The sequence below is a fragment of the Pseudonaja textilis genome, chromosome 4 (assembly GCF_049901715.1).
Source record: "Pseudonaja textilis isolate UNSWEBS1 chromosome 4, rPseTex1.2, whole genome shotgun sequence".
In the NCBI taxonomy this organism is placed as follows: domain Eukaryota; kingdom Metazoa; phylum Chordata; class Lepidosauria; order Squamata; family Elapidae; genus Pseudonaja; species Pseudonaja textilis.
In genome coordinates this window covers 49,439,190-49,465,200 of record NC_141993.1, presented here as the reverse complement: position 1 = coordinate 49,465,200, position 26,011 = coordinate 49,439,190, and the positions used below count along the sequence as shown (strand labels likewise).

General features: G+C 37.1%; 1 protein-coding gene across 2 annotated transcripts in view; it reads left to right on the top strand.

The window, feature by feature from the left end:
- ARMH3 (armadillo like helical domain containing 3) overlaps nt 1–26,011 on the top strand; it is a 132,898-nt gene that overhangs the window by 26,067 nt on the left and 80,820 nt on the right. For both annotated transcript variants that reach the window (XM_026701172.2, XM_087932879.1), the window contains 7 exons: nt 2,304–2,397; nt 5,068–5,169; nt 8,771–8,829; nt 10,033–10,098; nt 11,348–11,417; nt 13,873–13,933; nt 15,310–15,398. In XM_026701172.2, the coding sequence (XP_026556957.1) occupies nt 2,304–2,397; nt 5,068–5,169; nt 8,771–8,829; nt 10,033–10,098; nt 11,348–11,417; nt 13,873–13,933; nt 15,310–15,398 (541 nt within the window). The remainder of the gene's footprint in view (nt 1–2,303; nt 2,398–5,067; nt 5,170–8,770; nt 8,830–10,032; nt 10,099–11,347; nt 11,418–13,872; nt 13,934–15,309; nt 15,399–26,011) is intronic.

Sequence of the window (26,011 nt, the reverse complement as noted above, 5' to 3'; positions counted from 1 at the left end):
GAGTTTGCTTGCAAGCAAATTTTATGTGACAGACTGAGCTAGCCAGTGGCAGATAGATAGATTTCTGAATGAATCTGTGATTCTGTGAGCAACTCAATCTGCCTGCCTGCTTTGCCTGATTTGGGGTAAAAGTTACTTTTTTATATATACAAAAATTCAATATTCACATAAATATTTACATACAAGCCATGCCCAGCCAGTCACATGACCACCAAGCCATACCCACAAATTAGGCCATGCCCACAGAACCGGTTAGTGGTCCCTGGGATTTAAAATTATGAGTTTGGTGGTCCCTGAGGTCCAAAAGGTTGGCAACCCCTGGTCTAGAGATTGTAGTTTTGGAATGGCTCCATGAGACTTAGATTCTAGTCCCACTTCAGATATGGAAAGTCAGGGAGTGATTTTGGCCAGTCACTTTGTCTCTGCTCAGACTGGTGTCATGGGGTTCTGTTGTGGGAATAAATAGGAAAAAGGTGCATTCAGTATACGGTATTGTTTTGAATTCCTGTACAAAAGATGAGTTTTAAATCAAACAAAGAAACATCATGATCAATTACTGAATCAAGAAAGAAGTTTGTTTTGAATTTATTTACTCATTTGGCCAGCATATACAGTAGGCTGCTATATGCAATACAACAAGCCAATGTTATTCAGAATTGTACTTCATTCCCTTTTGAATTCTTCAGGTCAGATTGTTTATGAAGGCAAGGGAAAATAAGTAGACCTGGAACATATAAAATTGTCCCTAAGTTGGGTCAAGAATATCATACATAGTTGTGAACATTTTGATTAGAGCTATCTGTCAGCTAATTGAATCCAAAACTATACAATATCTTTCCCTTCACTTAAAGTGCTTTGAAAATTCTTGTAGGGATCAACCTCCACTATTTTTCTTTTATTTATGCAGAGTTTGTAGAAGCTTGCAAAAATAGGTTTTTAAAAAAAGTTCTATCTCTGCCATTCTGAGTTTTGTTCTTGGGTGCTTTTAAATGATGTTTAGATGTGGCGAATACTGATTGAAATCCGCTTTAAATAAGTCTGAATAAAATCAAAATTTAATCATGCTGCTAGTGAACTTACGTTGCTCCAAATAAATATTTCAAGGTGTACTCTGTATCATAAATAATAAATCTAGCATAAAGATGTGAGTAGTTTACATACATGTTTTGTTTGATGTTGGGATCATAGCTATCATGAAGATAATAATTTATGTATGAGAGTTGCTTTGTTCAGTGTATTCACTTTTGTATGACTTGGATGTTTTAGAGCAATGCTGAGCAGGATACATGTGGGTTAAAGCTTTTTCAGTTGAGCAATATAGGAATTACTGCAGTTAGTGGAAGCTTACATTTCATAATTGCCACACCAGCATCTTGCTGCTAGGCGGTGCTGTTACACTTAGCTGGAAGAAGAGTTATAAAACCTGATTATAAGAGAACCCAAATCATTAAACTATGGAAATGGAGTCATTCATGTGCATTATTTTCAATGGAGACTTTATTTCAAAGTTGGCCTCAGAGGTTAATTTCAAAAATTGAAAAAATGTTAGTTAATCCTTATAAGTGAAGAATCCATTAAAAAACCCAGCTTTCAAAATTTCTGCCATAGCAGGCCCCTGTGTAAACTTACATGAAATATTGTACAATTAAAAGCAGATTGGTAATTCCAAAATGCATTTCAAATCTGCTTGCTGCTGAGAGAACATTTGGAAATATGTTGATATGAAAGGTACTATGTAAAACAGACTTCATTATTTCACAGTTGAGCATCAAATAGAATAGCATGCTGATGTAAAGTCTTGCCTGTTTTTATGGACGACAGTATTACAAATGGAACCCTATAGTTAAATCAGCAATTAAATGGGGAGCTTCTGCCTGAGTTGAAATGTAGAAAGAACTAGTAGAAGCAGGCAGGCAGAACAGGTAACAATAACAATATTTGTATAGCCTTGTGTTCTCCCGAAACACCTGGGTTAAGCAGCAGGGTAGCAACATGATGCATTGACTTGCAGTATAATCAGGAATATATTAAGAGAGGGAATGGAAGAAGAGGGAAGCAGTTATTGCTTTCATAGCAACTTTTGTAAGATGATTAATTTTAAGAGATGTTTAACTTTTAAAAAGCTTTTCAGTGATTTCTAATATGCATGAAAATAATGACAGATTCTAGCAAGGATTGTAGGTATGATAAGATAGTAGAAGAAAAATAGCTGCAATATCAGGACTGGGGTGCACTAAACGATACTTAAGGTAATACAGGTGTCATTGAATGTAAATTTATTTGGATATATGTTTACTTCCTAGAGTCATCCAGAAATTGGTTTAGTGACAATGCCAGAAAGCCCAGTTCCAACTACACCCGTTACTCCACTTGGAACCACACCGCCTTCTTCTGATGGTGAGCCGTTTGATTTTCTATGCAAGCTTGTTGCATTTCTGTACTCTAGGCAAGAAAACAAGTGGCCCTTTTATGCAGAAAAGCATAAGGGCTTATAGATCCTGGAATCCTAGCAGAAACCCTTGTCAGGAATAGATTATAGAACCATTATATTACCTGGCTTAATCATGAATTGTTCCCAAATGAGAATCTGTTTATGAATGTTATTTTTATGTGATAACACATTACCCTTTGGCTGGTGGCACATACACGGTTGTGCACATGAAGATGTGTAAGACCGTCCTAGATAATAGGATCAGTTGTCTATATCCAATTGCGTAGTTGCCCTGTGCATGTTGACTGCTTTATGTGTTACAGATATCTTAATGGAAAAATAAGATATATTTCATAAAACGTTGTAAGCCTTTGAGTGAGAACGGAATCTTATCCTGTAATAGCTGCTATTAAGGTCACTCTGGCATCCTGGTAAAGAGTATTCTTCTCTGAGAAGATAAATTCTTTGTTGCCATGGATATCAAAAGCCTTAGGGTTTTTTTTCGTAAAGAATTCTGTCTTCTACCTCTCTGTGTAGGTATTCTATATGATGCTAAGGGTTTAGAGCTGCTTAAGCTTCTTTCATATTATTCATTGCAAATATATCTGCCCACACACTTTTTTTTTAATGCAGCAGGCAAAATTTGTGTGCTTACCTTCAACTCTCTTTTTCCTCTCATTTTCTAATTTACATAGACAAATCTAAATTGTTGTAAATATGCACAGAGAATTCTACTTTCCTATTTCCTGGAGATGAATTAATGTTATAAAAGGAATTCTTATGTGGTCTGCTTCAGTCAGACCTTATCGGAGTTTATTTGTGGTTTTCGTCGTTTTTCTGTACTTTCAAGGATCCTATGAACGTGTACATATTTTCTTACTTCCCTTGAAAAAAAAAGCATGCCAGGATGATTCCCATTCATAGTGTGCCATAAAAAATCCAGAGGAATAAAGCAATATTTTGTTTTACAGTTTATGTTAAATATGGCTGTTTTACAGTCAAAGGGCCAGCAAATATGAGCCAGCAGTGTGCAGCAGCCGCCAAAAAAGCTAATGCAATCCTAAGTTGCATTAACAGAGGGATACAGTCAAGATCAAGGGAAGTACTAATACCACTCTATGAGGCCTTAGTAAGACCACACCTAGAGTATTGCATCCAGTTTTGTTCACCACATTATAAAAAAAGATGTTGAGACTCTAGAAAAAGTACAGAGAAGAGCAACCAGGATGATTAGGGGACTGGAGGCTAAAACATGCAATGAACGGTTGCAGGAACTGGGCTTGGCTAGTCTAGTAAAGAGAAGGACCAGGGGAGACATGATAGCAGTCTTCCAATATTTGAGGGGCTGCTACAGGGAGGAAGGGGTCAAGCTATTTTCTAAAGCTCCTGTAGGCCAGACAAGGAATAATGGATGGAAACTGAACAAGGAGAGATTTAACCTGGAAACAAGGAGAAACTTTGTGACAGTAAGAACAATCAACCAAAGGAACAGCTTGCCCTCGGAAGTTGTGGGAGCGCCATCACTTGAGACTTTCAAGAAGAGATTGAACTGCCATTTGTCAGAAATGGTGTAGGGTCTCCCGCTTGGGCAGGGGGATTGGACTAGATGACCTACAAGGTCCCTTCCAACTCTGATTATCTGTATTATCTGTATTAGGGCAGTTTATATTTTGAAGAATTTAGTCCAGAGTATTTAAGATCCTGAGTACCACTGCTGGATTGTGCAAAATAAGTCTTGAGTCTTGGATTAGTTACTGTACGTTGCTTTTGACTTGTACCACATATTAAAACCGTTCTAATGTTTCACATTAATATTTATTTAGAAGATTTATTATGCTTTCTAAATCTGTGTAATTATAATTTCAAGTGGCACACATCAAGTAAAAAAAAGCAAAAAAATAATAATCAGAATTTAAAAACATATAAAAAAAGAAACAAAAGCCATAACCAATATACACGCAGCCTCGATTATCTAACATACATACCATCTCCCAGAAGATGGGTTCATACGTAATCCTATCCCATTGCCTGTGGGAGAAATCAGCTTTTTAAGACTTTCTGGAAGACTAACAAAATTGGATTCCTCCTAATTGGGGGGTGGGGGTGGGGGGAACAGAATTATTCAAAGGGCAGATGCTGTCACAGGAAAACCATACCTCTTAGGTCCCATCAGATGACTTTGCCTCAGAGACAGTCAATCCCACAAATAGCATCTATTTGTGTCACGTTTGTGCAGGGCTTATGATGCTCTAATCATATCTGATTTTTGAGCAGCCTCCAGAGCAGTAACTGTAAAATTAAATAAAACAATATAAGCGGTACAAAATAATAAACAACTTCACAAATGACAAAGGAAAAACCATAACAAAATTCCTGCTCAAGAGAAACACGATGTGCTTTATTTGGGAGTGACTCCACTTCATTGTTTGTGGGTTTCAGTGGCAAGGTTGCTTGATTTTTCTTATCTCTGAATTGATAATCTACAATGATTCTGCTTGATGTCATAAACAATTGTTAAAGCAAAGACTAAGATTTGTAATATTTAATAATAGAAACATGTTGCTTTACCTCCACTTGGAGGGGTTTCAGGATGGTTCAGTTTTACTGATGAGCACACCTTCTCTGATTTTTCCCAGTCATAAGCACTGTAGAACTGCCCTTGGATGCTGACGTGCAGACAAGCAACCTGCTGATAACCTTCTTAAAGTACAGTTCTATTGTCATGCAGGATACCAAAGGTAGGCATTTCTGAAATCAATTTGCAGGTGGGGGGAGCTTGTTACTAATTTGACTGCATAAAACAATCTAGCTTATTCATCATGGATAATAAATTTCTTCAGACTGACAGTATGAATTGATTTCTTATTACCAGATGACAGTTATAAGAGTTCAAGGAGCTTTGATGCTGAAGGAGAGAAACCCCAAATATAGAACAAAATATGTAAAAGAGATTTGTCATGTTCTTCCAAGGAAATAAAACTGTTGACAATTATATCTTAAGAAAGCAAAGGATAGAGAGGTATATATCCGCATTTCTGAGAATATCCCAAAGGGAATACTGCATAAGACAGAAGTCTGAGTTGAGAATAAACATTATGCACTCTTCAAAACACATGTGATGCTTCATAACAGTGGTGGCATTCAATTTTTTTTACTACTGGTTCTGTGGGCATGGCTTGGTGGGTGTGGTGTGGCTTGGGCATGGCAGGGGAAGGATACTGCAAAATCCCCATTTCCACCCCACTCCAGGGGAAGGTTATTGCAAAATCCCATTCTCTCCCCACCCCACTAACTGCTTTCCAGCTCCGTTCTCCTGTGCAGGGCAACAAAAGGAGACCCAGCCTATCAGCTGGGACTCGGGAGGCAGAGAATAGATGGGGGCAGGGCCAGTCAGAGGTGGTATTTGCCGGTTCTCCGAACTACTCAAAATTTCCTGCTACCAGTTCTCCAGAACCTGTCAGAACCGGCTGAATGCCACCTCTGCTTCATAGCTAGGAAAGCGGCTTGTTGTGAGTTGGTACAAGAAAGCTGTATCAAGGTGATAAGGTTTGGCTTGAATTTAAAATTTTTGGCTAACCCATAATGGCCTGTGCACAAACATGCCAAGGCAAACTTGCAGTTTTATGTTATGTTGGCTGTATTCATACATTATTTTGATTGTTGAATAAGGCAGATAGAACATCAGATAAGTAAAGTGCTCAATTCTTGGGTTTTTACTTCACCTCTTCAACCCAATACTGCAATATCTATGCGTCTGCATGTGTATTATACACACACACTGTGTGTGTATACACTGTGCAGTAATATAGGTGTTTGTCTATGCCTGTACATGCATAGAATAATGAAATTTCTTTTGCCGTTTATGTCTTCAGGGGATATCTGTTCAAGTGCCCCGTCTCCCGTCCCCCACCCCCAGACATTTTCTGTGGATTTTGTGTCAGCATTTTTAGTGGGATTCGTGTCTGTTTCCTTATTGAATCTACATTTTCATAGAAAGATAAATGGTGAATTTTTATGTAGAATTCAGTCATTCCTCGTTTAGTGACTACAATCTTCGCCAGCAACTTTGTTGTTAAGCAAAATGGTCACTAAATAAACCACGTGACCGAGGGAGAGAGACTTCTGGTTGCTACTATCTCAATTAGACAAAGTTCTCTCATGCAGCAATAGTGGCATTGCTCAGATGCAAAAATTTGGTTGTTAAGTATGCACATTGGTCAACAATAATTTTTACTACTGTTCAGTTATGTTGGATTTGTGAACAATCACAGTGATAGTTGCTAAACAAGTAATATATGTTCTTCTTGAGGATTTTCTTTAAGAGAATCACATTTGCTTTTCTATGAAATTGCTATCAAACTATTATGCTTACTTTTTTGCATATGAGGTCAGATCCTCCCCTCTGCCTTGCACTTTGAGTTGAAATAGACATTAGTGTTCATGGAAAAATATTGTCAAGAGGATGAGATGGAAAGAGAAAGCAAATGTGGATAAGCTTGAAGTATGTTTCTTTAATTAAGGGGTCAAATTCACGGCATCACAGCATCGTCACATGACGTTTCGGGACTCCCTCCCCTTTGTTAAACTGGGTGTGGTCAGTGAGGGACACATCCGGCCTATGGGCCGGGAGTTTGACGGTCATGCTTTATAATTGTTTTTATTTTGGTTGTTTTTGCTTTACAGCATCATGCATTGGTGATTTAATTATAAAACCACAGCAGGATTTTGGGATATATGTTACTGTATCCTTAAAATGGGAATTATAAACCATCTGAAATCATAGATTCAAACTGGTTTATTTCTAGAAAGTTAACTATGAATTACTATTTGTAGTGTTTTTGGACATTCTGATTTACCCCACTTTGGTTAAACCAATCTTGATTTGTAAGGTCCAGGCTATGCCATTGAATTAAATGATAGAAGTAGATGTGATGAGCCCCCATACTTACTAAGGTAGCATTATGCAGTTCCTTTTACATTTGCATTGCAGATTGAATAACTATGTATGTAGACATTAAACATTTTTCTCTATATTGATGTGTTATAACAGTAATTTCTGTAAGTCATGGGTTGATTTAAATTTCGTTTTTAATAGGAAAGTTTTCATTTGCTCCCTTTTTAAATACAGAATAGTTATAAATTCTGTTTGTGCTTTTTTCTATTAATTAGGAGTATGATAATAGTTCAGTATTGGATGCTGTTTGCTACAGTGGGAGTGACTGATTATTTGCCACAATGGTTGACGTTTTCAATATTGATGCTTAGTTCAATTCTTGAAATATTTAGTATGGCAGTACTTTATAATGAATCCCCTAATTATTATTATCATGTTGATGTTTTTTATTTGTTAATCGTCTCAACTTTGTTTGACAATGAGAAAAAGGAAGTTCTAGTCAAATATATAACAACAAAGAATAGTCTTCTCTGTGTGTTTTTTTCTCATCCATAACAAAAGTCAAAATCGGCATAGTTCTTAGGGGACTTGTGCTAAGGGTGCTATTGTATAATGCATTTAAGACTTGGAAAGTTGTTTCAGTGCTAAACCACAGAGCATTGCACTGCTTAAAGCAGTTATATAGCTAAGAAAATGCTGGTAAATAAACATATCTAGTATATAACCGCAGGAATCTAAAGTTAATGCTTGGCATGAAGGAATAATACATGCAGTGTAATGCCCGAGGATGAGACTTAACTGTGACATCTGAGCAGTAAATCTCTGGATTTTGCAGTGAAAAGATAACAAGACTCTAAAGTATTATGGGTCTCTAGAGCTGCTGTTCCTGGAAAAAGAGCATTTTAGCTTGTTTTTCAATTGTCATAAGTGGAGGTCAGGTGTGTTACTGATATTTAAAGGTATCTCTATACAGTTTTACAGTCACATGTACTGGTAGAAAATGATCCAGATGTTGCAACAAATTAATATTGTCTAAGGAAATTATGATTAATGTTTCAGCTGGAAGACTAGAGCAAAAGAGTAGTGTGAAAGTGTATGAAAGTCATGCAATTCCCGGTTTATTAAATCAGGATTCATTTTTCTGGGTCACATAGAACCTGCTACTAGTATGGGGCCAACAGCAATGCTGTTTGATAGTCAAGAGAATCATCACTTTTTTAACAATATAAAATACTAGTGCCGAAGACGATAGTGCCAGGGTTAAAAACAAAAATAACAAAATTCTTGTTATTATTGTGGGATCCTAGGTAATAGCTTTGAAGTACTATGTTGTAACATCTTTTGCTCTATTGTACTTATGGATTTCTGTGATTTATGATTCACATATTGACCTTTTCATATATTAAGGAATGATGGCTTATATGTGTCGTCATATTCATTTGCAGATGAACACCGACTCCATAGTGGAAAGCTCTGTCTGATTATCTTAACCTGCATAGCAGAGGTAAGTTTTTCCTGTCCATATCCTCCATCTTAGTAGCACATGTAAAAACCAATCCCTTAGGATCTATGCATTCCTTTACCTTCCTCCATCTCTGAATAATCACTGCAGTTTTGAGAAGTAATCACTTGGTGAGATTTGGCTAACCAAAAACATCTTTCCAATCTAGCTACAACTATTATTAGGAGTAAAAAAATCAAGACTGTAATATTGGATACCATTGTTTATTTTTCACATATAAAAAGAGGTCCTCTTTTTCACCTTATAGGTCAAGGAGGCTTGGGAAAGGAAACTTTTGAAGTGTAACATTGCTTTCCTTTTCCCATTTTTATGAGAGAAAGAGAATTTTGTTCATATCCAAATACTCTTTCTCTCATAAAATACTGGAAGAAGGTTGCGGTTTTAAAATTGGAGAAAGAAATCCTGATAACCTGCATTATTCTGATGACATGAATGTAGTAGCACAAGATGCAAATAATTTGGAAATAGTAGTAATAAAAGGCAAGTACAGTAAAAATGTGATGAAGATATATATTAAAGAAGACCAAGTTAATGACAAGTACTGCAACCTGCCTTAGAACTGACAATGAAGATACACTGAAATACTGGATGTGGACATGTCTATTCTTACAAATATCAAAATTATGAAGGCAATAGTTTCCCCCATTTATGAAAGCAAAATTTGTAATTTGAAAAAGTAGAATAAAATATTGACATTTTTGAACTTTGGTATTGAAGAGGACTCCTGGGAATTCCACAGATTATTAAGAAAACAAACTTAATTCAGAGAAAAATCAATTCAGAGTTTCACTTCAGCTACAGATGACCAGGCTCAATTTATACTTTAACATATTATGCAAACACCTAGCTCTCTTGAGAAGTCTATAATACTGGGAAAGATGGAAGGAAAGAGAAGATGAGGATAACCAGCAGCAAGGTGGGCACATCCAGTTGCAGTGGAGAGGATGTATTGCAGGAAAGCCTGAAGGATCAGGTTGGGAAAGCCCTTCTGAAGGAGATCTGTGTGGTCATCAACCAACCGGAATAATCAAAATTACAGTAGTCAACATAGATAAGAAATACATTTGAATCATCTGCCAGGAGTAAGAGTTCTTATTGTTTCATTCATAAATGTTGTCTTTCAATACTACCTTGATGTTTAAATGTGTGATCTTTCTTATTTTGGTTGTTTTTCTTTTTCCATAGGACCAGTACGCTAATGCTTTTCTGCATGATGACAATATGAATTTTCGTGTAAACCTCCACAGAATGGTAAGCTGTCTTGATCAGGAACTCTGTTAGGTCAAAGTCATCCTTGGATTTTTTTTTCTCTTTCAATTCTTGGTTGTATTACTGATTTGGATTTGATTTTTTCAGCTGCTTTGTATTTTAACCTTTGTTAGTTTTTTTAAAAAAATAATTCTGTTTGCCACACAGAGTCACTTGTTGATGTTTAGCCACATAAATTGGATAAATAAAACAGATGCTTCGGTATTAAGCATTTGCTTGGTGTTGCTGGTAAATATCTGAAAGTTTCTGGTGAGTGTTAGGTATACTAGGTGTGTTCTGGCCTTATCTTCTCACCTGTATTTATTGCAGAATGCAAGGCTGGCTCATAGTCATGGTCAAGCAACCTCATCAAGATTTCTAGATTGGGTGAGCTTGTAGAGAGTGGAGAGCAATTTGCATTGATGCAGCGAGAGACAACTAGATCTAGGGAGATATTAAGGATACACACACACATACACATAACCCCATTAATTTCTTTCCCTGTTTCATCTTATACTATGTGACTGCAGGAGGAAAAAATTAAAAATAGAAGGGACAAAGAGTGGAAATTCCTAAAGCACTCATTTTTAGAGCAATTGTAGGATTTAATTTTGTTTCAGCAGTAGACAAAGAAAGTGAGTTTAACCACAAATAACCCTGTACTTAGTTTTGAACTAAATCTAATGTATTCTAACTCAAGCAGTGACTGGGTTACATTAAAGTCTCCCTGAGTCAAGTAATCAAAGTGTATTGGGCAAAGGCAGCCTGTGTATATCTTGTGTGAATAGTTGCTTCTTCTATTTTTCCTGCTGATAGATAAAGATATAATGATTACATGAAAATCTGTCCAACCATCTCAGTATTTTCTCTCTACTCTGGTTGGAGTTGCAGTTGCCTAAGCTGTCCTTTTGCTTTAAAGCTTAATGAACAAAATAACTGCTGTGGAATTGAAAAGAATATCAGTATCTGCAGGGAGAGAGAAAGTGAAGTAATATGCAGCATGATATCATCACAGAAATTCCCAAAATTACATACTTGCATCTGACATCAGGACGCTAGAAGATAGACTGGATTTGCATGATGTTGTCATCATGTGAACATCATGATTTTTCCCCTGTTGTGACCAGTTATGGATACCTATACGAGAGGATGAAACCGTCCTTTTCTGAGCAGTTTGGTTTATATGGAAAATAATAGTTTTGGTAATCACTGCTTAATACCTTCTGACTAATTTATCTTCATGTGTTTGAAGCCTATGAGACACAGGAAGAAAGCCGCTGATAAGAATCTTCCCTGTCGACCTCTAGTTTGTGCAGTGCTGGGTAAGTCTAACTGCCAGATTTTGTCAACAGCTTCTTCAACAGATGGGGGGAATAAAGGGTTGGTGCAGGAGGGAAAATATTTATAAGCCAATTCTGAAATGTGTTTCATTTACCAATATAATGCAGTTCTGGGTTTCCCACCTATTACTTCCTTCTTTTGACAGGAAGTAAAAGCTTTTCTAGACAAATCCATTTCAAACTAATTGAAAGGTGAGGAAATATATTTATTTTAAAAGACTTCTAGATCCTAATGGAATAACTGGTTAAATTCTTTTATATGGGGCTAGTCAGTGATGGGATTCAAATTTTTTTACTACCAGTTCTGGGTGGACTTGGTGGGCGTGGCAAGGGAAGGATAGTGTAAAATCTGCAGTTAGAGATGGTATTTGCTGGTTCTCTGAACTACTCAAATGTCCACTACCGGTTCTCCAGAACTGGTCAGAACCTGCTGAATTCCACCTCTGGGGCTAGTGCTGTATATAAATGCAATATAGCATAGAAGCTTTTATGGAGAACTGAATGCAAGGATTGTTTAGGACCTCCTCTATTTTGCATTTTTAAAAAATACTGATAGAGGAAAGCTGCCAAAGCTGTTTGGGTTATTTTGTCAACTTTGAATAAATATATTGTGTTTGTATATTGGAGTAAAATGTTTCTGAGTATAGGTGATGTTGTGGAAGATTTCCTCTCTCCAAATTACATTTCCTGTCCCTTAGTTCCTTACTGCAAAAGCTGTAAGATTTCTCCTTTCCCAACAATATACACTGCTCAAAAAAATAAAGGGAACACAAAAATAAGACATCCTAGATCTGAATGAATGAAATATTCTTAATAAATACTTTGTTCATTACATAGTTGAATGTGCTGACAACAAATCACACAAAAGTTATCAAGGGAAATCAAATTTAGCAACCCATGGAGGTCTGGATTTGGAGTTACACTCAAAATTAAAGTGGAAAAAAACACTACAGGCTGATCCAACTTTGATGTAATGTCCTTAAAACAAATCAAAATGAGGCTCAGTAGTGTGTGTGGCCTCCACGTGCCTGTATGACCTCCCTACAACGCCTGGGCATGCTCCTGATGAGGTGGCGGATGGTCTCCTGAGGGATCTCCTCCCACACCTGGACTAAAGCATCCCCCAACTCCTGGACAGTCTGTGGTGCAATGGTGGCATTGGTGGATGGAGCGAGACATGATGTCCCAGATGTGCTCAATTGGATTCAGGTTTGGGAAATGGGCGGGCCAGTCCATAGCATCAATGTCTTCATCTTGCAGGAACTGCTGACACACTCCAGCCACATGAAGTCTAGCATTGTCGTGCATTAGGAGGAACCCAGGGCCAACCACACCAGCATATGGTCTCACAAGGGGTCTGAGGATCTCATCTCGGTACCTAATGGCAGTCAGGCTACCTCTGGCGAGCACGTGGAGGGCTGTGCGGCCCTCTAAAGAAATGCCACCCCACACCATTACTGACCCACTGCCAAACTGGTCATGCTGGAGGATGTTGCAGGCAGCAGAACGTTCTCCACGGCGTCTCCAGACCCTGTCATGTCTGTCACATGTGCTCAATATGAACCTGCTTTCATCTGTGAAGAGCACAGTGGCGAATTTGCCAATCTTGGTGTTCTCTGGCAAATGCCAAACGTCCTGCATGGTGTTGGGCTGTCAGGACAACCCCCACCTGTGGACATCGGGCCCTCATACCACCCTCATGGAGTCTGTTTCTGACCATTTGAGCAGCCATGCACATTTGTGGCCCCCTGGAGGTCATTTTGCAGGGCTCTGGCAGGGCTCCTCCTGTCCCTCCTTGCACAAAGGCGGAGGTAGCGGTCCTGATGCCTCCTCCATGTCTCCTGATATACTGGCCTGTCTCCTGGTAGCGCCTCCATGCTCTGGATACTACACTGACAGACATAGCAAACCTTCTTGCCACAGCTCGCATTGATGTACCATCCTGGATGAGCTGTACTACCTGAGCCACTTGTGTGGGTTGTAGACTCATGCTACCAGTAGAGTGAAAGCACCACCAGCATTCAAAAGTGACCAAACCATCACCCAGAAAGCATAGGAACTGAAAAGTGGTATGTGGTCACCACCTGCAGAACCACTCCTTTATTGGGGATGTCTTGCTAACTGCGTATGCTTTCCACCTGTTATCTATTCCATTTGCACAACAGCATGTGAAATTGATTGTCAATCAGTGCTGCTACCTAAGTGGACAGTTTGATTTCACAGAAGTGTGGTTGACTTGGAGTTGCATTGTGTTGTTTAAGTGTTCCCTTTATTTTTTTGAGCAGTGTAGCTTGGAATCATTGTACATAATAATGTTATGTCTAGGCCTTTGTTAAAAGTGGATAACACTAACCAAGAATGATATAACTTAGAATTTTCAGTTAGATTGGCAACTAATTATAAATATCGCTAAATGTTTGTATCATTTTTTTTGCAGATCTGATGGTGGAATTCATAATAACACACATGATGAAAGAATTTCCCATGGATCTCTATATGTAAGTAACAACTACATGAAATTCTAGCTAATTTTAGGATGATGTTTCTGGTCAATCCATCAAAAAATTAAGAAAAATGATTTGAATCTCTATTTTTATTCCCTAAATTATTTAACATAATATGGTAGTTATCTCCAAAGGAAACATCATAGTGGATTACATACACTTGCAACTAAAAAGTTAGGCCCCTGTGGTCAAATTTTATGTTTCAGTGCATCCTTAAGTGAACAGAAGCTGATATATCCTCTCCTTGGTACAAAATTAAACATGACACCTTTCTGAAAATGGAATGCATACTTACTATTTATGTGTAGATTATTCAAAATAAGGAAAAGTGGATTTGGCAGGTGCAGAAGTTATGACAGCCTTTCATTCAGTATTTTTTAATATCACCCTTGGCAGAAATAATAGCTTCCAAACATTTCCTGTGCTGCAGCTAGTTAAAACTCTTCTTATTTTTGCTTTTGGAACTTTTTTCCATTCTATCCTTCAAAATCCTCTGGTTCAAAAATATTCTTAGAATCTTTGCATATGTTGCATCTTGGAGATTCCCTACAGATATTCAATAATTTTCATGTAACGTAATTTTAAGCCATAATGAGTGAAACTTATATCACACTAAGCCTAAATAAACAAGCCATGCTACAGTTTATCATTATGTGTGAACCAAGGTGAGCTTCTCCTAATTCTGAGTATATGATATTGTGATGTGTTAAGAGTTTGTAGCTTTTAAATTTCTATAAATGGGCATTTTATTAATCTAAATGATCTGGTTAGTATAATGTGCTAAGCCGCAGTTTGTTAATTATGATCTATTGAACAAGCATTTTTTGATTAAGTTCAGGGAACATATTAAGCCATAAATCATGATTTGCAAATATTAATGGTTGGGTTCATGCAATACATGCAGCCAAAATAATAAAAATCATATTTTGCATTTAGTATGACCTCAATATTATATCCAGGCTAGTTGGAAACACTGTTCTTGGTTTGATTGATTTGATTTCCAATTTTTTAAAAAAAGCTTTTGTTAAACATGTTTCATTTTCCTTTTTCTTGGAACCTAAATTATTTGTGTGTAATAGTAGCCAAGTACACATTTCAACCACTTTCAGATTTCCAACTAAATACCAACTAAATTTAATAACTCCACATGTATCAGTGGTATATTGGTATCCTGAATGTTCCATACTGATAGTTTGAGGTACTATTTTACAAGTAGTTCAGATATTAATGTGTTTCAACATTTTCAGCCTTGATTTCATTAGCTACAGTTCTATATGATACATTGTTTATAGAGCTACTTATTGAAAGTATACATTACTTCCAATTCTTCACTGCTAATTACGTTGGGGGTTCCTTTCTTTTTGCCCCAGATGCTGTATTCAAATAGTACATAAACTGCTTTGCTACCAGAAGAAGTGCAGAGTGAGACTTCATTACACTTGGAGGGAACTCTGGTCAGGTACGTTTTTAGTTTTATCCTCATAAGGCCTGACGTCTTCCTTCATAGGGTCAGTGCTCATAACTCTTTAAAATAAGCATTAAATAACTTAATTGCAATGCTAATGTATACTACATTCCAGTACTTGACTGTAGGTGATTTCACCTGAAAATGCAATTTGGAGAATCAAGGAAAATAAATTAATATTTTTAAATTCTAGCTTTGTTTTTTGTTGGTGCTGAGACTGTTTTCCTTGTAGAGAAACCTTTTTATGGGATCCACTGTGATAAGTTTCATATTTTAGAATCAAGATGCTGCAGTTGTTCACCTCACCACAGAGCTGCCATTTTGCTGGTAGTTCTATTAGGTTCTTTTTCTGTGTGTGTGTTTTCAGCATACTAAATCTGTGTTTTGACATGATAGGTAGAGAGCCGTGTTAACCTATGGTGGCAAAAAATCAGAAGGAGCTTGGTAGCACATTTTCTAACCCATCAATTTTATGAAAACGCATAAGATTTTATGAATTGCAGGTATTGGATAAAGTAATTTGTAGTTCATGAAAGTTTATGCTGTTTCTTAAAGTTGATTAGTTGGAAAAGGTGCAATCAGCCTTTTTCTGATTTTGTATTCTGACATTTTAATATGACATATTTCCTGTTTTCTTATTGTTGGCAGCATATTCAGATATGGAAAACTACAAAGGGATGCAAGAAGGCTTTTGCGTAGCAATTCTGTCAAACACTATATGCTCCGAATTGATGTTTTGCCAGTAAGACAGGGGATATTAAAACTTAATTCTCAGAGATTAGCATGTATTTTGGAAATGAATTAGATTGCACCAGTATATTTATCTAGTCCCTTATTTTGTGTCATTGTTCCTTGCTATGGTATAAATTTTTGAGTACAACTAACTGTTCTGTCTTTACAAAAGTCTTCCAGGACTTAAGATTTTTTTTAAAGCCTAAACATTCTGCCTATGTTTAAGGAACTGTATGTTATACTTGTAATTTAAGTTTTCAGTGAATTTCTTCCTGGTAGTGCTGTTGGAAAGCGTTGTTCTTAAAAATACTGTGGATAATGGCTATCAGTCTCCCTTATGGGACCTCTGTACAAATAAATGAAACTGCTGCTATTTTCTGATTCTACATAAGTTAATATTTTCTTTTGTGAATATTTCCTTTAGCAGGTTTCTAAATGTATTCTGTGCGTATTATTGGCAAGCTAGTTGATAGAACTGATGTTTGAACTGAATTTTCTGGGAACTCTATAATAGTTGCCTCCTAATCCCTCCTGCCCTCTGTTAGTTGTCTTAGGATAATGATATAACTGATAAGATAATGTTGCATCACTTAGTTCACATTTCTAAATATTAAAAATAAAAAGTATATGATGTGTAAGATATAAGGTAAATATAAAATGTGGAGGTTTTATATTTAATGCTACCTAAAGTAGTTTTTGCAGAATCTAATTCTAAGTTAAAGGTAAGGGAATGTTTACACAACATTTACGCAACTTTATTTTACACAACTAATGTGTAGGGCATATAGAATAATGAAATAATAGGATTTAGTAGTCATAGGACAAAAATTATATCTAGAGAACTGGATGTGGATTTTCCTTTTGTTTCTCATTGTTGAAATTCATAGTAGTTTTCTGTAGAATACTGGATTTAAGTACTGATTATTCCATTTCTCTCTAAAATGCTGATAGCATGTCATATCATTGATCAGAAAGTATGGATTGTGCTGGCTTTCTTCATAATTACTTAATTTCCAAGGTTCAAAACACTTCATAGCATTTGTGTTGGAGTGATGACTCAATAAAATTCTGGCATCTTAGTTACGCTCATTGAACAGTGACCTAACACTGAGTCATTGAGAACCTAGATTAGAGATGAATGAATTTTGTTGTTTGGATGGTTGCATTAAGCTTTGCATACAGATAGTATTGTACTATCTGGATCCTAAAAACATCTAATGAGACCCTCTATCAAGTTCCCTCATCAAGTGAGTTGAGGTGAATCTCTACAAGTGGGTGGGGGCAGAGCTCTTTCTGCTGTATATGCCATTTATGGAATTCCCTCCTAGAGAGGCTTGACTGGCATCCATCCTAGCATCATTTTAATTACAGGTGGAAAACAATTTTATTTTTCCAGACTTTTAGCTGGCTTTTAATTGTGTTTTAATTGCATTTAAAGGTTTATGTACTGTTTTTTTATTTTGCATTTTATTGTATATGCTATTATTCAAATTGTGTGTGTGTGTATGGCATTCAGCTTTGTTCAGGTATTTTCCCACGTCATTATAGTTGTGCTTTTAAAGTTGTAGCAATGTTTCGGCAGAATCTCATCTGCCATCATCAGGCTTCTGTATTGCATCATCAGGCTTCTGTATGATATATATATATATATATATATATATATAATAGTTAACATTGAAAACGGTTTAACCTGCATAATTTCTCAGATCTGCTTCAAAGTTTTTATTAATCTTACTTGTGCTGATACATAAGTAAGATAGTTATTGAGAAGAGGGTCTTTTTGGTAGAATCTCATATGTCCTCCGATTATTAAGGCATGCTTGTTAACGTATGTAGATTTTTTCTATTTATTCAGGTTTTTAAAAAATGTATTTCTGCTGATATACCAGATTTATTTCTATTTAAAGTATGTAAATATCAATTATTTTAACTTTAATGTTATACGTTTTAATGGATCATGTTGAATAACTGCTGGTAATTCATCCATCATACTTTGCCAAGATAGCCATAACTTTTTAGATTAATATATAAATAATAATAAATGCACATTTATCAAGATATTGAACAAAACAAAAATACAATAATTACAAATCAATGCAATACAATGAAATTAGCTCAGACTCCTTTTAATAAGAGTAAAACAACTAACAAACAATATATTTAAAATAATACCCCAGAACAGGACTGAGCACATATTCATCCATAATAATTTAAAGCTAATCTTAACCTGCAACCCACAGCAAACAGAATTCATCCCAAACCACTAATCTAATAAAGAAAGATGTTTAAATCCCTCTTACAGGTTTGTTCAGGAACTATAGGGTATATCCATGAAGGACTGGAACCTGGAGACCATCACCCTAGAGCAGCGGTCACCAACTGGTGGTCCGTGGACCACTGGTGGTCCAGGAGAAAAATTATTTGCATTTTTTATATTGCACTAAATCAGGGGTCTTCAAACTACGGGCCCTGGGCCATGCAGTGAACATTTGTGTTGCTGCAGAGAGTCTCCCCCTTCGGGGTCTTTTTGTGCGTGTCAGAGGGAGGCAGAAATTCCGACTTGGGGCCTACTTCAGGCTCCTGGTCCGGGGCTTTGGGCGAAGGCTGGAGGGAAGTGCCGCTGGTGGCAAAGAGCTTGAGGGCCTTGTTCCAGTGGGACTGCATCATGGCCTGAAACTGTCTGACCATCTCAGCCCTCTGAGCCTCCAGGCCTTGCACTCTCACAGGTCTTCCTTCTGCTTGGAAAGACTATGCTCGTAGTCCTCAGTGAGGTGTCTTCTGCTGAGCCCCCTTCTTGGTCAGATACAATTTGAATTGAGCCAGCTGCTTTGCAACTCTTTCTCGTGGTGGCTGCTTAGCTCCAACAACGGCTTCCTATTGGGGCCCTAAGGAGACCAGGCAGGAATGTGAGGAGTGGCTGGGAGGTGAGGGGTGTGTAGAGGCCAGAGTGCTGCCCCTTGTCATGAGTGACATTGAGTTGGCCACACCCACCCAGTGACATGATCACTTAGCCATACCCACCCAGCTAGTCATTAGGCAGACCATATTAGTGGTCTGCGGGATTTAAAATTATGAATTTAGTGATCCCTGAGGTCCAAAAAGTTGGTGACCCCTGCCCTAGAGGGAAGAACAGGAAGAAGGCCATGTTTAGACCAACTTAAAGAGAAGATTGTAGGGAGAAATAAAGGTAGACAGATATTTGTAGGAGATTGTGACTGGCTGAGGCCTTGAAACACAAGGCCCAGTAATTTGGAATGGCTCAAATCAGGCTCTATACAGGCCTTGCTTTGTACCAAGATATGAGAATAGAAAATAGGGCTAAGATCAGGAGACAAGAGGAATCAGGAATATCTGCCAGAGCTGACACTTAGTTAGATATAAAACAATTGAAGTGCTTTACAATCTCCTCCATTAGAAAAACCCCAGATCCTTGAAATGTTTATCAGGTAGAAGTTTATTCACATAATTGTGGGACTGGTCCATTGTTTTGTTAATTACTTTAGATATTTTATTTTAATAGGGAAGCAACATATAACAAATTGGAATAAATAAGCAATGTGTCATCACTGAAACTGTTTTGGCTAGCCTGAGTATTGACTCTGATATTTTGTGCTGGCTTCTGTATCTGCAGAATTTCCAATCTGTTCTAATATTTCTCTGTCAGGAACACATACTTCTATGATTTCATGATGGGTGCTTGGCGAGACTGAGATTGATAGAAACAAGAAAAAGCAAAAAGGGGTATAGACAGCATACAGCTACTGTGGTTCTCAGGTTATGACCAGGAGTTCTGAATTCTGGTTGTAAGTTGTTGCCTTTGTAAATCAAGGCACAACGTGACTGGACTCGATTATATGACCATTTTCATGACAGTCATAAAGTGAGTCACTGCGGTCATTAAGCAAATCCAGTATATCAACAGCTAGTTTTTGGCATTTTTTTTAATCAAAACAACTTTAAAAATATTGTCATCGCAGTTCCATGACTGCAGCATTACTGCAGCTGGTCTTGCGAGCCATTTGCCAATCACCCAAATGTGATCACATGACCATGTAATTTTGTAATAATTTCAAGGACAGGTTGTAAGTTATTGTTGAAGTCCATCATAATTGTGCGTAGTTATGCAACTAGGTCAGAGGTGATATTCAGCAGGTTCTGACCAGTTCTGGAGAACCGGTAGCAGAAATTTTGAGGAGTTCGGAGAACTGGCAAATACCACCTCTGACTGGAGATTTTACAGTCTCCTTCCCCTGCCACTCCCACCAAGCCATGCCCACAGAACCAGTAGTAAAAAAATTTGAATCCCACCAATGAACCAGTTATAGGTTGAAGACTATCTGTAATTTGAAGCATTCTAGAACATGATATCTAGCACGTTTCATGTAATAAAAGCTACAATTAAGTTTGGGCTTCAGTTATTTTTATTGCCTTCATGGAAGCCCCCAGTGTACCAGATTATCAGTGGAGTTACTGGCTCAGTTGCATTTTACATGCAGCAGTGAAGTTTCACATTTATGCACATCTTTTTCTTACACTTATCTGGCAATCCATAACAAAGGTACCTTTTTCCTGCCTCCAAAGCTATATAGCCAAGTGTGTCTCAGCTTTAGTTTATAAGATACGTTTGGATGTGTTGTTTAAAAACAGTTCTCAACTCACCTTTGGCAAAATGTCTTTGCTTTCTTGATCAATTGACAATCAGCCTGCCAGTATAAACTGCATCCTGTCCTAATTTCCTGCCATCTCTCTGGATCTGTGGTAAATTATTCCTTGAGAAGATTTGATGCTCTTAATGATAAGAAAGAAGCTGATAGACTGATTTTCTCCCTCCAGGATGTGGCTGATGCTTGGCCCAATTGTAAATAATCCCCTCTCAGCCAGTGTTTTTGAACACTTACTTACGTAGCAATTGGGGGTTCAGTGTAGCTAGTTCTCATATCCTGGTTAACCAACAACTCCCTATTGTTCCCTTAGGATTAATCTTAGTGACACATTTCAGGTCTAACCTTTCTTCCATTATATTTTATGGGCCTTTCACTGACTTCTATTTTTTCATAGAATCATAGGATTACAGACAGCCATTTAGATCTTCAAATTCTTGTATTCAGTGCAGGAATCTTCCCTTGGGGATTTGTGATCTGCTCTTGCTGTTTTTCTTAATATTCAGCCAGAACCTGTCTTTTTATAACTTCTTTATTAGTCAGTGTTTTGTGCCTTTTTGAATAAGATGGCGAATAGCCTTATGCTTGGGTATTTTTTCTGAATTTTTTTTTAAACTGCAGAATCAATTACTGTGGTGTTCTTTCCCTAAGCCTCTTCTCAGCTGAAGTGTTCATTAATAAATCATGGGCAGAATACATTTAGGAAGATTTCATTTTTTTTCTAATAGGTGAGTGTGGCCTAAGGCAACAGCTGACATGATATAAGTTTTGAGGCATAGATTAGGTAAAAACTTTCCAGAGCCTAGCTTCCTGCTTTTGCCACCTTGTATTTTCATACTTCAAGATGTAGGGCATCTATATGAGTAAGAACTCTGGAGTGTGACTTTCAAGAAGCAAGCAGAAAATCTTTCCTCAGGATTTTATGAGGAAGTTGCATTAAGAGACACAGCATCCAATACCCTAATATCCTAATGTTGGCTTGCATAATTCCCAGGGTTCACTGCAGTTAAATTTTTAGCATATTTCTACACATGACAACTTTCAGCAGAGCTTTCTATCTTATCTGCATTTGACTATACCAAAATTTTAATCTGATGGTTAGAAGAAAGAAGTGGGAAATATCCTCTTCATTCTGCTGTATATAACCTGTCTTGAATACAGAAGATGTATAATATTTATGTTTTCTTTTGTGTTGGATATTTATCTGTGTAATGTAACAAAATAGTAACTTAATTCCACAAAGAAGTGTGATGTTGATTTATTTCAGTTTAGGATAGTGTTGCAAAATTAGAAACAATAGCAATTGACAAAAATATGTTTTCCTAGGTCATTTTATTGAAAGAGACAAGATTTCAGTGTTGCTTTCCTTAATGGTTGTGCTGAGAGATAGTACATATTTGTAAATGAAAAAGTTCCTTTGTGCTAAACAGGGGAAGTGTCCATCTATAAATTAGTCCAAGGTTTGCAGCAATCTCAATTTTTTTAAAAATAAAAATCTATAGATAATAACTGAAAAACTAGCTGTTTTATATTTTATCCTCTGGAGTTATCACAGCAAAAGGAAATTGGGTAAGAGATGTAATAGACTCAATTAAACTAAATGCCACTGCTTCCTGTATGGGCCCATTACCATTTCTAAATTTGTTTTGCTTTACCATGAGATGTGGTACTGGCTTCTTGCTTAGCTGGCTTCAAAAAAGGTTAGGTGAATTCATGGAAGTCATGAGAATCAATGGTTTTTTAGCCTTGTTTGCAGTATGGTTACCTGTGAAGGCCATTGCTGGGAGATTAGGAGGAAAAGTACTAGAACAATTTACCTTTCACATCGAGTCCCCTGAGCCGTCCCCAAAAGATGATATAATTTATGGTAAATCTTCTGAGAGATTAAGGAGGCCCAGTATGGATGTACAGCCTCATCTCAGAAGTTATTGTCAAGGTCCACCAGTGCCATCTCAGTATTATAAGCAAGTCTGAATCCTGACAGAAAGGAGTCCATATAATTTATTTCTTCTGGGACTTTCTAAAATTGTGGACCAGCCAGCTTTTCAACAACTTTTCCCATAACTGTAAGATTGGAAGCTAGATGAAAAGTGTCCAGTTCCATTGGGTAAGCAATGGCCTCAAAAGAGTGGATGATTGCTTCCTGTAGACATCACACCTCCCACAAGGAGGGATTAAATATTTCATGGCTCCAATTACATGTCACTCCTGGGAAGCCTTAACCATCCCAAAGAGACATGTATCTGTTCCAAAGGTAGATGAACTCACAGCATGAAGGACTCAGTCCATTTCATCATGACTAATAGAGTCACAGATATCTGTGAAAACTGCACCACAGGTGCCTCCATATGACGTGAACAGTTGGGCTACCACTCAAAATGAATCTGAGTCACTTTATATTTTCGTATTTAGTATTTATTTGATTTGTCAATTGCTTACAAGATACAGGTATAAGAAATGACAGATGCCAGAATAGTCCACACAGCAGCCCTGTAAATCTTCCCCTGAGCCCTATCTACCTAGAGCGACCAGATCACCTTAAACAACTTTAAACATATTTTTGACAGAAAAGTATTTTTGTTGCCCTTATTGTATAATCCTTATTATGAAAGAATGTTGCATCAAAGGGATCCAAGGTCCTTGCTTTCTTCTGCAACAAAAATTGCTGCTTCCTTTTGCAATTATACCTTTCAAAGGAGGGAGGGTACAAAGAATAGTTTTCTCATGCTCAAAGTCTCTTCCATGAATCCAGCCTTGAAGCGAATAGGAGATAGAGACACTGGGAACAAATAGAAATGTATTTCCAAAGCCATTGGGACAATTGGTCCAGTTTACATTAAACTGTATCTGAAAGCTATTCCTAATTTCTAATGTCATCACATTTTCTCTCTCTTCTTCACTAAATCCGCAAGAATGGTGTCTTCAGATCTTAACTATATTGGGATTATTTTTTAATGAAAATTTGAAGGTATATCCTTTTCCTTTGTGTTCTCTGAACAGATCAGTTTAGCCCAGGTCCCTGATGGACCAAGTAGGATTTCAGGGAGAGCTTGGGATTTTCCCTGAAGCTCTATTTCATAGCTCAACTAAGGCCATAATCACCACTTGGAATGAATGCCAACAGTGGCTTTGGATTGGATCATGCATGGATCCTCAGAGGGGGTCAGTTGTTTATCAGATTTGCTTCAGGAGATGAAATGCCTAAACTGTTGCTGGAGGAAAATGAATGAGTGAACCAAACTGAGCACAAATAAGAATGTTCCTTAGACATTACTTTGTGATCCAGAAGTTTCATGTGAAGGCATTTCTCCAATACTGGATTAGAACAAATTGTTAACAGCCTGTGATTTATATCTATTGGATAATTGCTGAAGGCAAATTGTTAAAAATATGAACGGAAGGGAGAAAAGTTTCTGTTGACTGTAGAATATGAAGCATTCCAACTCTTTGGCTGAATGATTTGACAATGTTTTTTTTTTTTTTTAAGTTGAACTATTGAATAAAACATACTTAATGCCTACTACTGGGAGAAGTTCCCAATAAACTGCTCACAGAGACTCAGGGCAGCTGTCTTAGTCCCAAGTAGTGATTGCCTTGGATGGCAACGTTTGCCATGGAAGCTTAGTTACCTTGGAAACGTGTTTTAACTGCATCTTTGCTATATGGAGGGCCTATTTGGAATTTCTGTTTTGCTTTGAAATCTGATGTGTTTAAGCACAATATGACCAAATATCTATTTTGACCTGAATCAGTATGGTATTAAGGTCTTATTCACAATCCTAAGCATTTAAATTGAACTGGATATATTGATGAGAAAAGCATAGTGGCTCTACGTGGCACAGTATTATCCTGTATCCATTTGTGCAGATTAATGTTTCTATGAACACACTATGCTCAGAGAGTGATACTCTGTTCTGTACATGTGAGGATGAAATGTGGTATTTGTTTGCTTGTGATTTTCTAATCACAATCTTGCCTGTTATTACATTTGTACCTCTCTCCTTGGTTATGTTTACTCAAATGATGTTTGGAATTACTGTTATTCAACTGTTTTGTTTGTTGCTTATATGATTATTTAATTTATTGCAACATCTACATCTAGAACACGGGATCCTTCTTATCCTCCCACTGACTTTTCAGATTACTTAAGATTCCTCGTAGTATGTTAGATATTTTTAAAAGTTCAGAGAATACCAACAACTGTCACTAACTGTGATTCTGATTAACAACAGAAAATAGGTCACAGCATATTCCAAATCTTCCAGAGAGAAAGCATTTATTCTTTAAACAAACAACAAACAACAATAAAAACAAGCTAAAGAACCCCAGAACAAACAAAAACAGTGAGCCACAAATGAACTCCTTAACGGGTCAAAAGTTAATTTATAGTCTCGTGTTTGCTAAATCAAGATTATTTTAAATTCTTTCAAGAAACATTATATGGCAGCCATGCTGTTAAAGTAACCAATCTTTTGCCCTTGGTCAAAATAATTAATAATGTAATTATATGAGTTGAGCTGACTAACTTTAGGACAGTTTTGGCTTTCTGCTCCGCATGGGCACACTAACCACAAAAGGGAATAGAATATATTTTAAAGCCAGTTGCACAAGTTTATTGATTCAAATTTCTCCTACAATTTTCCCTTTAATGTGCCTCTCAAGCCTGATACAAACTGTCCAAAGATCATTATAGCTGATACATAACTTTCTTAGAGAAGCAGATGGGAAGGCAACCATATCCTGATTGACTGAACTGGTAAAAATGTGCTGTGTTGTGTTTCGGTTATGTGAAGAGGTCATGCTTAGGTTAGTGTAAATTAATACAAGAAAGGATAAAAGTCAACTCAGAAAGACAAATGGAATATTATCTTATTACTCTTATCACTTATCACTCTTTATCCATTCAGTCCTACCATCTACAAAGTATTTCTCCTCCCATAGTGCTTGGGCAAATATCTTTTGCCATTGGAGGAATGAGCCACAAGAGCACAAGTTTGGGTGCAAGTTTAAGAAGGATTGATGGACAGTCAAACTCCCTCCCATTGGAAGAACATTGATGGAAGGCTGTTAGTAGCTAAAGAGAAAATTGTTGGAGAGAAAGTCAAGTAAGGAGATGAATTAATGAGACCTTATTCCTCCTTTCTTCTTAGCAGAATAGCAAGTTGGACTCTGATTGGCAATTTCCAATTTAGCCAAATCCAATCATTATTACAA